Genomic DNA, 12054 nt, shown 5'->3' on the forward strand with positions numbered 1-12054 from the left:
CATGCAGCTGTTGGGAGAGTTATTAAGATATTCAAACAAGTAATTATCTTTGTCTTTAACCAAGCATTCTGGCTTTAATAAGCCAGTGCACAGGTTTCCTGAGCTTTCTGCGTCTTGCCAGGGTCAATGAGGTGAGGACACAGCAGGCAATGATTGTTTAATGAAATGGACATGCTGTGAGCCTTTAAAGAGTGAAATTTATCATCTAGTGGATTACCACAGTGAAGTGCTCTTACCTGCAAGACTATTGTTCTGACAACCTAAAATCATTAATATCAATTTCAACAATCATAGAATCCGTACAGTGCAGAAGGAGACATTCGGCCCATTGGGTCTGCACTGACCACAATTCCACCAAGACCCTATCCCCACCCTATAACTCCATTCATTTACCCTGCTAGTCCCCCTGACACTAAGGGACAATTTAACATGGCCAGTCCACCTAACCTGCACATCTTTGGATTGTGAGAGGAAACTGGACCACCTGGAGGAAATCCACGCAGACACAGAGAGAATGTGCAAACTCCATGTAGACAGTGACCCAAGCGGGTCCCTGGTGCTGTGAGGCAGCAGTGCTAATCACTGCACTATCGTGCCGCCCAAACTCAAATTAATTTGATGGTGGTATGATTTGAACCCATGCATCTGTAGAAATTGGAGCCTTAATCCTGAGGCTCAGACCACTCGCTCACGCTACCACGATACGTCCAAGTGCTTTGGTGTATACTTCCACTCGTATGAACTTTACTGTAAGATGGGAAAACATTTATGCAGCAGAAGCCCGGGCCCCTCTGATGACGTCAGCAGTAACAGCCATAGCAACATCAATAATGCCAGGAGCCACAATGGTCGTTGCAGAGCCACCAGCAGCAAGAACAGCCAGGGTGCTAATAACATGAGGAGGAGCAGCAACACCAACAGCAGCCACATTCTCTGCTGCTGCTCTATGTGACATAGGGAGCAGACATAGAGCTGCATCTCCAAGGAGGTGAGATCCGCAGAGGGCCCATAGTCAGAGGGTGATCTTCCTCAACATGACAGTGCAACAGTTAAAGGCTCAAGCTTTTGCAGCAGATTATTGCTGATATCTGCAACCTCCTGGAACAAGACCTTCTTCCAAGTGTGAACATGCATTGCCAATGACTGTCAAAGTCACCGTAGCCTTATTTTCTTGCCTATGGCTCCTTCCAGGGTGTGCTAGAGATAACTAGTGTATCTCTACTGTTCATAAGTACTTGAGGGAGAATTTAGCATGACCTAACCAGCATGTCTTTTGGACTATGGGAGGAAACTGGAGCACCCAAAGGAAACCCATGCAGACATGCAGAGAATATGCAAACTCCATATAGACAGTCACCCAAGCTGGGAATCATGCCCAGATATCTGGCGCTGAGAGGCAGCAGTGCTAACTACTGTGCCATCATGCCCCCCTACTGGGGTAATCAAGGAACCGTCCGATGAGCCTGGATTATTCATCAATCATAAAAGATTTCATTCCTTCAATGTCCAACTAATTTGTAACTTCTGGAAGGTGATCATGCCTATCTGTGCAATACATTCAGGGAACAGTCAGGCTTCCCTCACGTATTCGCACAGTATTCCAGACAGCTGGCTCCTGGGTTAAAGGATTACCCTCTAAATGCCTAGTTGCTGACTCCTGGTGAGCAGCCCTACCAGTAAACCAGGGGAGAGAGACAACAGGAATCATAAGATCATAGAAACCCTGCAGTGCAGAAGGAGGCTGTTTAGCCCATTGAGTCCGCACTGACAACAATCCCACCCAGGCCTTATTCCTGTAACCTCATGTATTAACACTGCTAATCCCCTGACACTAAGGGACAATTCAGCATGACTAAATCAACCTAACCCACAAATCTTTGGACACTAAGGGGTAACCATAACACAGGTGATAATGGATAAACTATTAGGCTCCTCAAGATATATGTGGTTCAGGTGTCTGGACAGATCTGAAGGTAAGTACATCCCACCTTCAGGATGGGTATGCTGTGTCCTTCACAATATCATGTTACAAAGAGCAATGAAGTTGTAGTAACAGAGGATGTAGAATGGCTGGTAAGCATGAATGATGAGGAAGGAAAGGAAGAGGAGGAGGAGCCAGATGTAGTTAATTTGCCTGCAGTTGCACACCCCTGGCTGCCATAGAAGTATCCAGATGTGCCTTTTGTATGTGATCTGTGTCATTGGAAACCCTATGCCCTGCTGCTCCCTAAGACCACATTCCAATGGTCAACCAGCCCACCATCATACTAATCCCCGTTGTTACATAAAGGCTGATCATAGAGCTCATCAGAAGCTACTGTGCAGAGTGAATGGAAAATGCAATAAACTAAAGGTTCACTCTTTCATTCATTGACATAAAGTTCATTATTACTGCAATAGCATTGTCATAAAATGCTCAAGTAAATCCCTTGTGGAGCTAACACATCTTTTTAGTCCGCCTCTTCTGGGAAGGTGATGGCTTTTTGGTATTATTGTTTGACTATTAACCCAGAAACCCAGATAATATTCTGGGGATCTGGGTTCAAATCTCGCCATAGCAGATGGTAGAATTTGAATTCAATATAAAAAAAAAAATCTGGAATTAAGAGTCTACTGATGACAGGACAGACCCAGCAGAGGTGGCGACACAGTGGTATACAGTCGGGGGAGAGTTGCCCTGGGATTCTGGACCCCATGAAGTCCCATGGCTTCAGATTAAACATGGGCAAGGAAACCTCTCACTGGTTATCACATACCGTCCACCTTCAGATGATGAATTAGTATTCCTCCATGTTAAACGACATTTAGAAGCAGCACTGAAGGTGGCAAAGGTGCAAAATGTACTCTAGACAGGGAATTTCAATGTCCATCACCAAGAGTGGCTTGGCAGCAGCATTACTGATCAATCTGGTCGGGTCCTAAAGGACATAACTGCTAAACTGGGTCTGCAGCAGATAGTGAAGGAACCAACAAGTGGAAATAACATACTTGACCTCATCCTTACCAGTCTGCCGGCTGCAGATGCATCTGCCCATGACAGTATTGGTAAGATTGACCACCACACAGTCCCTGTGGAGACAAAGTCTAGTCTTCACATTGAGAATAATCCCCATTATGTTGTGTGGCATTATCACCATGCTAAGTGGGACAGACTTTGAACTGATCTAGTAACTCGAGACTGGGCATCCATGAGGCGCTGTGGGTCATCAACAGCAGTGGAATTGTACTCCAGTACAATCTGCAGCCTCATAGCCTGGCATATCCTCCACTGAACCATTACCATCAAGCCAGGGGATCAACCCTAGTTCAATGGAGAGTGCAGGAGGGCATGCCAGGAGTAGCACCAGGCATACCTGGTGAAGCTACCAAACAGGACTACTTGCAAGCCAAACGGCAAAAACAGCAAATGATAGAGCTCTGCAGTCCTTCCACATCCAGTTGCGACTGATGGTGGACAATTAAACAACTCACAGAAGGAGGAGGCTCCACAAATATCCCCATTCCCAATGATGGAGGAGCCCAGCACATCAGTGCAAAAAATAAGGCTGAAGTATTCGCAACAATCTTCAGCCAGAAGTGCCGACTGGATGATCCATCTTGGCCCTCACCAGTAGTTCCCAGCCTCTCAGATGCCAGTCCCCAGCCAATTTGATTCACTCCATGATCAAGAAATGGTTAGAAGCACTGGATACTGCAAAGGCAATGGACCCTGATAACATTCTGGCAATAATACTGAAGACTTGTGCTCCAGAACTTGCTGCTCCCCTAGCCAAGTTCTTCCACTAGAGTTACAACCCTGGCATACATCCAACAATGTGGAAAATCGCCCAGGTATGTCCTGTGCACAAAAAGCAGGGCAATTCCATTCTGGCCAATTACTGCCCAATCAGTCTACTCTTGATCGTCAGTAAAGTGATGGAAGGGGTCACCAGCAGTGCTATCAAGCAGGATCTGCTCAGCAATAACCTGCTCAATGATGTCCAGTTTGGGTTTCACCAGGGTCACTCAGCTCCTGACCTCATTACAGCCTTGGTTCAAACATGGACAAAAGAGCTGAATTCCACAGGTGAGGTGAGAGTGTCATCAAGGCTGCATTCGACTGAGTACGGCATCAAGGAGCCCTAGCAAAACTGGAATCAATGGGTATTAGGGGGCAAACTTCACTTAGCCAGCAATGTCTATGAATGAATTAAAAAAAAACACTTCAGCTGAGCTGGAAGCAGGTGCTTATTCCATTGCTTCAGAACCCATGAGCACCCTGTCAAAGACTGTCCCAGCTATATCTGGATATGGATGGTTTCTGTCATTGGAATAGGAGGCAGCATGTGGGGCTGTGCCTTTAAGGGTTGGATAATGGGATTTGATTTTGATTTGATTGTATACTAAGACATGTGACAATAATAAAATGAAAAGTATTGTTTCTTGTGTGCTATGCAGACAAAGCATACAATACATAGAGAAGGAAAGGAGAAGGTGCAGAACGTACTGACAGTGTAAGGATGAGCGTAGTGCTGACACTGAGAAAGGATACAGACACATCATAGTTCAGTTAGTGGTAATATCAATAGAACATGAGTGACTTAAATACCAAGTGGCAGTGCATCATCTAGTGCTGTTACTAGGTCTCTGGGCCACTCCCATCTTTCCATATATAATGCCCGTGTGTATGTGGCACCCTACCAATCTCCTGGACATCCCCCCTCATGACAGCCAATGGTTGCAGATTCTCTGTCTTTCCCTAGTTTTGAAGGCTCTTCTCTCCTGCAACAAGAGAAAGCAGAGAGCTTTGAGCGTGAGGTGTGGAAATTGGGAAAACATTTAAGCAAGTTGATGATGAGGGATTAATATAAGGATGCAATAAGATTTGTCAGTCAGAGAACTTTTGTGCAGGAGAAAACTAGGGAGGTGAGGGAGTGATAGATATCATCTGCAACAAGTTAGTCACTCATCTTTCTGCGTCTAATGAGACTACTAAATTCTTTGCGACATTGAAACTAGGTCTTGGGCACAAGTCCTGCTATTTACAACCTTTCTTTCTTCCAGCCTCTCCTGCTTTGTTTGGCTGGCTGGCTGGCTCTGTCCTCAGGGTGGAAAATGTCTCTACTGGTCCTTTAAAGCCTCGAGCATGACCCCCGGACAATAGTCAGAGCCAGGGAGCAGTTTCATCACAACTTCCTCTTCTCTTGTTTTCAGAATGCGTCCACAGCAAGCTTTCTTACAGTCATTCAGACTTCTCCCTAGATCCCATTAAAATCTGAGCATTCTTGACAGAGTACAGGCCATGATCATGCTTGCACATAGTCATTACACCTGGAATTATCACACCAAAGCCATGGCTAAGATAAATGGCTATGGGCTCAAGACCTGCTACCAGCCCTCCAGCTGTGAGGGGGCCAGTTCTATTCAGGTTCTACCCATGGAACACGTAAGCAAAGAATTTATATTAAACCTTTATAAAATACAGTTTTAGATCCCAAACTGAAGTATTGTGGCTAACTCTGGACATCACTCTTTAGGAAGGGTGTAAGGCCTTAAAAAGAATTCAAAAGAGATTTACCAGAATGGTACAAGGAATTAAAATGTTCAGTTATGTGGAGAGATTAGAAACACTTGTGTTGTCTTCTTTAGAGCAGAGAAGGTTAAGGGGTGATTAAATTGAGGATTCAAAATCATGAAGGGATTTGATAAAGAAGAGAAACTGTTTCTAGCAGCAAGAAAGTCTGCAATCAAAGGCCACAGATTAAAGGTAATTGACAAAATGAGCAAAGCCAAAATTAGGAAAACATCTTTTATGCAATGAAAAGATATAATCAGAAACAAACTGCCTGAAAGGGCGGTGGAAGAAGTTTCAATAATAACTTTCAAAAGGGATTGGATAAATGCTGAAAGGGCAGGAGGGAATTTGCAATGTTATCAGGAAAGAACATGGAACTAATTATATTGCTCTTTCAAAGACTGGCACAGACTAAATGGTTTCCTCTGTGTAATGTTCTGTGATTCTATGACGTCAGACTATGGCTGGAATTCTCTGACTCATTCATGGCTATAATTCTCTAGTCCTGCTGCAGTGAATGGAGATTTACCTGAGCACCAAATTCTCCATTCTCATTGACGGCAGTAGCGGGGTGTCCCAAGACCAAAGAATTCCAGCCTTATGTCAAAGCCATGGCTAAGATAAATGGCTATGGGCTCAAGACCTGCTACCAGCCCTCCAGCTGTGAGGGGGGCCAGTTCTATTCAGGTTCTACCCATGGAACACGTAAGCAAAGAATTTATATTAAACCTTCATAAAATACAGTTTTAGATCCCAAACTGAAGTATTGTGGCTAACTCTGGACATCACTCTTTAGGAAGGATGTAAGTCCATGCGAATAGCATCCTGCAGTTCTTAGCCCAGACATCAGTTTCTTTTATCCTTCTCTAATTATAATTTTTAAGTTATTGCTGAAAAATGAGACATTTTTTCTTGAACTCTGAGACAGGTGCAAGAATTCCAAATTTCAAAGAAACATCAAATTATTTTGCATGGGAAATTGGGTGTTGATTGACAAGGCGACTCTGATTGAAAAGAATTACACAATTTTAAGGTTATTAGTTGGGCTCACACTATCATTCTCTTACATTTGCTGGGTGTTACATATATTTATAATGTTGGGAACTATCTTCTGTAGATAAAAGGGATATATCAAGACATTGCACCTTTTTGAATAAACAAATACATGAGGGACAATAGCCCCCGGGTGCAATTGTCACAGCAATGTCTTAACCAATCAGAATGGACTTGCTAACCAATCAGTACTCTTTTCTCATACAGTATTGATTGTGGCTCCCTTTGAAATTTGGTATTCTTGCATCTGTTCTGATGCTTGTAAGATGAAAAGTTTCAACAGCATGTTTCGCTTTTCAGCAGTACCCAACTTCTGTAATGTGTAATGACAATTCTTGAATTTCCTACCTAGCTTGAACCAATAAATTCACCTTTTTAGAATAAAACTGTTTACTTACCATGGAGTAATAATACTTCACCAAAAGTGACCTATCAACTCCAGTCACTCCTGGGCTCACAGCCAATGTGTAACCACAGAATATTTTCAAGGAAATTAACATATTTTGTGCAATGGCCATTTTTTTTCTTTTGAATTACAATGCATTATATCTGTGTATCAAGCCAGACAAAAACTTGCCTGGGAATGGAATGAAAACCAAGTTTTCTGCAATTTGGAACACGCTGGCTGAGATGTTTTTTTACTTGCTCGCTGTGAGTGTTGTTGGTATTGTGTGTAATTTCCAGTGTTTGGTATTCGTAAACATTCACATAGGAGACAGAAAATGTCAGGGCTCAGGGTATAGTTCAACATTTGGTCAATGGTAGAAACCCACAATTCTTAGAAAATGGTTTTATTTCATTCACTGTGACCAATTGTCATTGTTCTGTTTCTCTCATTACAAATGCTTCAGAGAATTAAGATTGGAAACACTTGTGACACAGAGTCCACTGACACAATTCAAGATTTCAGCCCATGTGTAAGAGGGAGACCTTGACATAATAGTAGCATGACAGAGATAAGCAATTCATTGTGTTTGATTTCAAAGAAAGAAGTAAATAACTATGATCTGTAGCAGATACAAAGTAAATCGTAAAACTTATTTTGCTGTGCTTTCTGCTTTAAAGTTTTCATCCTGTTTTCCTATTGTAGGTTCTGATTCCCACGCTGTACACCCTGCCCACTATAATCTGAACAAAGAGAATCCAGATGGACAGCTGGATGAGGACAGCAACGTGGACAGCAAATCTTCTCTTGATTTTGGCACTGCGTTTGGCGCTGATGACCCCGGAAAACCAACAGTCAGGTTAGAAAGGCAGCAATAAAACTGAACAGAAAATACTGTAAATCTGAGAAAGGAAACTCTGGAAATGCACAACAAATCATATCTGAAGAGAAAAGACAGGCTATAGAATTTTGGATGTGTTCCCTGCTCTCAAATTTATGTCTTGGCCTTTCCTCTTCCCAAATGTTGTATTTTCCAGAGCTTTCTGCATTGTTTTTATATTGTAATATGAAGCATGTGTTAATAAAACAGAGTTGCATTTTTTAAGTTACTGAAAGATATGGACTGTAACTTCTGATGGTGTGGCAGTTGAGTCAGAATGCTCTTTACTCGCAAATCCTTACCTTGAAATCCAGGTGATTCTATCTTGCCTGACCTTTCAGATCAGTTTGAGCGAGGTCTGGACTATGCAGCTCATCTCTGGGATCTAGCATTAATAGCTGCGGAGTCAAAGGAAAGTAAGATGCGCTCCTTTATTATGGTACTAACTGCTGTAGATCAGTTAAGTTTAAAGTCAAGCCAGCCTTAAAGGTTTTTGACAAGGTAAGTGTACAATGAGTAGATCTGGGGGTGGGTGAGGGGTTTTTGCAGGTATTGTTGGGTTGGGCCTTGTGCCTGGTGGGGGTTGAGTTGGGCCAATCTCTGGAGGGTGTTGGATCGGATCAGATGGAGTCTTGAGGGGATGGGATTGGGAGCAGGTTGAGCTTTTGAAGGGAATTGGCTTTTCGGGGGTGTGGGGGAGGAATCATGTTGGGTAGGGCTTCATGTGGATGGTGGGTGGGTCCTATGGGATAACAAGGAGTCACTTGTAGGTGAGAAACCTATGGAGGAGCTGGGAAATCCTGTGGCAGGGAGTAGTTGAGGAGTGGAGGGAGTCCTTTGTGGGTTTATGCAACAGAGCCAAGTCCCAAGGAGATACCAGAGTGAATTTGTACAATAGATATCTAGAAGCTAGAGGTAGTTTTAATTTTTCTAATTGTTTCTGGGTAACTATTGATGTAACAAAGTCAGAACAATCTGAAGTTTGTGATTTAATTCACAATTTTCAGATGGTTCCAGGTGTAGGGCAATTGCATTTTCCAAGCAGTTGCCATGCAGACTTTATCTGGAAACCTTCAGGTGGAGTTTGGGGGGAAGTTACAACCCTCTGAAGCCAAGCAGCTTTTAAATGATAGGCATGAAGAACAGAATTTGGAGGGTTTCCTGCCCTCCATCTGAAGAGTCAACAGGGAACATATTCACACTGATACTGGCTATCCCACAGCCACTAACTGTTTGTCGGAGCTTTAATTGGCTGAACGTGAGACTTTGTCCCAATTTGGGAAGGAAGTCCCACCTTAGACAGCTGGTAACCAATCAGATTGGCCAACAGCTCTGTAGTTCCAGCAGCACAGAATCCCTACAGTGTAGAAGGAGGCCATTCAGCCCGTTGAGCCTACACCGACAACAGTCCCACCCAGGCCCTATCCCCATAACCCAAAGTGTTCACACTACTCATTTCCCTAACACCAAGTGGCAATATAATTTGGTTAATCTACCTCAGCCTGCGTAACTTTGGAAGAAATCCAGACACTTGGAGGAAATCCACATAGTCAAAGGGAGAATGTCCAAACTCCACACAGTCACCTGAGGCTAGAATTGAACCTGGATGCCTGGTGCTGTGAAGCAGCAGTGCTAACCATTCTGCCACCGCGTTGCTGTAGAGTTAGTTCCCAAAGATGTGGAGTTAGTGGAGGCTGGAATGATGGTAAGTCTAGGGAATTGACCAGACCTTATTGGCATACCCCAGTGAGGGGAGTGAAGGGATTTGTGTACCAGGCTTGAGGGGCTAGTGGTGGGGGGATAAAAGGACAATGATTTTGCCTTTGATTGCACAGTGTTCCTCCAGAGGAGGAGCCCCACCTTGCCTGATACCAGCCTGTGCTAAAGCTGTTGGATTACCTTCTTGGTGTGGGCTGTTTCCTTTTGCAGGTAAAATAGATTGCTGTTGGGACCACAGAGCTGCTGGCCAATCTGGCTGACAGCTGTCTAAGGTGGGTCTTCCTTCCCAAATTGGGACAAACTCTCACCCTCAGCCAGTTGTAGCTCTGTCAAACATTAAGTGGTTGTGGGGCAGCCAATATTGGTGGGAACATGTACCCCGTCGACTCTTCGGATGGAGAGCAGGATAAGGCATTTAAGTGGCTATTAATTGACCACTTCCTCCGCCTTTAAACTCATTGACAGGGGAGCATAACATTCCATCCAGCGAAACAATAATTGCACTTTGGGTCATATTGCAAAATAACTCAAACCTCTGTACTTAACATCTCTATCCTTCTTCCCAGTTTTCTATCTGAGCACAATCTCAACATTGCTGGCAACAAATCCCATTGTTTTGTTACTTTAATAAAAGGTCAGTTTGTACAAACTGTTCCACTATTGTACGCCGCCTTTGTTTTCTCTTACCAAATATCTCGGGTCTTTTCTAGTTTGAGCTTCAACTGTGATACTTGCCAAGTCAGACTGTTGACAATAATGAGATTTTTATGGTGGAATAAAAACTTTAATGCAGATTGAAATGAATAGAACTGAGCTTACCTTCTGCAGTGATGGACATGACAAACTGTTCCTCTTTGACCAAATTTCATGAGTCACGTAGAAAGCAACTGACAATTAACTGATCACATTCTTGTTAGTATACAAAGTTCATTGTTATACAGTATAAAAGCAAATTACTGTGGATGCTGGAATTTGAAACTTGAAGAGAAAATGCTGGAAAATCTCAGCAGGACTGGCAGCACCTTCAGAAGAAATAGGAGCTGACATTTGGAGTCCAGATGACTCTTTGTCAAAGCTTTGACAAAGAGTCATCTGGACTTGAAACGTCAGCTCCTTTCTCTCCTTTACAGATGCTGTCACACCTGCTGTAATTGTTATACAGTGTTAGGTTTGGTATTGAATTTGCACCAAATTATCATTAAGTTCATTACTTGTTAGAATGAGACTGCCCCCAAAGGTCTTTTCACTGTGTTGTTCTGATGATGTTTCTCAATTGCACTTTATAATTTTGAGTCTAATTTGCACTTGCCACATTTGTCATGGGAAGATGATAGATATCTCTGGATTATACTTTTTTATTGAATGCCTGTTTCTTGTGTAGCCCAATCCATATTTATTGTAACAATTTGGCTAGATCATTACACATTTTCACAATATGTGGTTTTTAATGTACAAGTGTATTGGTAATTTGTAATCTAATTATTAAAATTCCTATTTGCATTAGATTACACTGTAACAAATTAAAATTAGTTTTGAATATGATGTCCATTATTATTTTTGAAATAAAAACAGGAAATTCTGGAAATATTCACAGGGCTGGCAGCATCTGTAGAAAGAGAAACTGATTTAATATTTTTAGTTGAATGTGTTAAATATGCCTCCAGTTCAGAGGGAGATAGAAATTAGATGGTTTTATGCTGTTGGAAGAAGGAGGGGTGGAAGAACTAAAAGCAAAATCTTGGATGGGTAGAGAAACAAAGTAATGGTCCAGAATGAATGTTAATGGCAGGACAGTGGGCATCTCTCTCTGAAGGCAAAAGTGTGAAACAAGTTACAGACTGAGACTTGGCAAAAAAAAATCAACAACTCAAAATGGAGGTCAGAGTTCATGGTCCGAAGCTGTTGAATTCAACAGCTAAGTCTAAAGCTGTAAAATACCGAATTACAAGATGAAGTACTTCCTGTTCCTCAAGCTTGCATTGAGGTTCACTAGACCACTACAGCAGACTAAGGATAAAAGTGTGAGCAGGAGGGCAAGATTGTGAAGTAAAATTAAATAGAAGGTCACAATCATGCTTGCAGTCTGAGTGAAGGTTTTCTGTAGTAGGGTCAGCTAGGCTGTGTTTGAGTTCCCTACTATAGAGGACACTGCATTGCGAGTGTTCAGTACAGTGTACTAAATTGAAAGAAGTACGTATTGCTGCTTCTACTGGAAGAAGTGCTTGGAGCCTTGGCCTCTTTTAAGGAAAAAAGAGGCCAAGGCTCCAAGCACTTCTTCCAGTAGAAGGATCATGGGTAGATAATGATTGCACGGAAGGTGCTGTCAGAAGGGGAGGGGGGTGAGGTGTCGGGGATGAAGGAGGAGTAAACTAAGGTGTTGTGGAAGCAATGTTCCCATCAGAATGCTGATGGAGTAGGAGAGAGGAATATATGTTTTGTGGCAGCAGCACACTGGAGATGACA

The 12054-nt window shown here is 42.8% G+C and overlaps 1 protein-coding gene across 6 annotated transcripts in view; it reads left to right on the forward strand.

Moving 5' to 3' along the window:
* pde1a (phosphodiesterase 1A, calmodulin-dependent) overlaps positions 1-12054 on the forward strand; it is a 555040-nt gene that overhangs the window by 109027 nt on the left and 433959 nt on the right. For all 6 annotated transcript variants that reach the window (XM_080198871.1, XM_080198872.1, XM_080198877.1 and 3 more), the window contains exon 2: positions 7698-7851. In XM_080198871.1, the coding sequence (XP_080054997.1) occupies positions 7698-7851 (154 nt within the window). The remainder of the gene's footprint in view (positions 1-7697; positions 7852-12054) is intronic.

The sequence above is a fragment of the Carcharhinus amblyrhynchos genome, chromosome 11, assembly GCF_965287045.1.
Source record: "Carcharhinus amblyrhynchos chromosome 11, sCarAmb.v2.hapA, whole genome shotgun sequence".
Taxonomy (NCBI): Eukaryota; Metazoa; Chordata; class Chondrichthyes; order Carcharhiniformes; family Carcharhinidae; genus Carcharhinus; species Carcharhinus amblyrhynchos.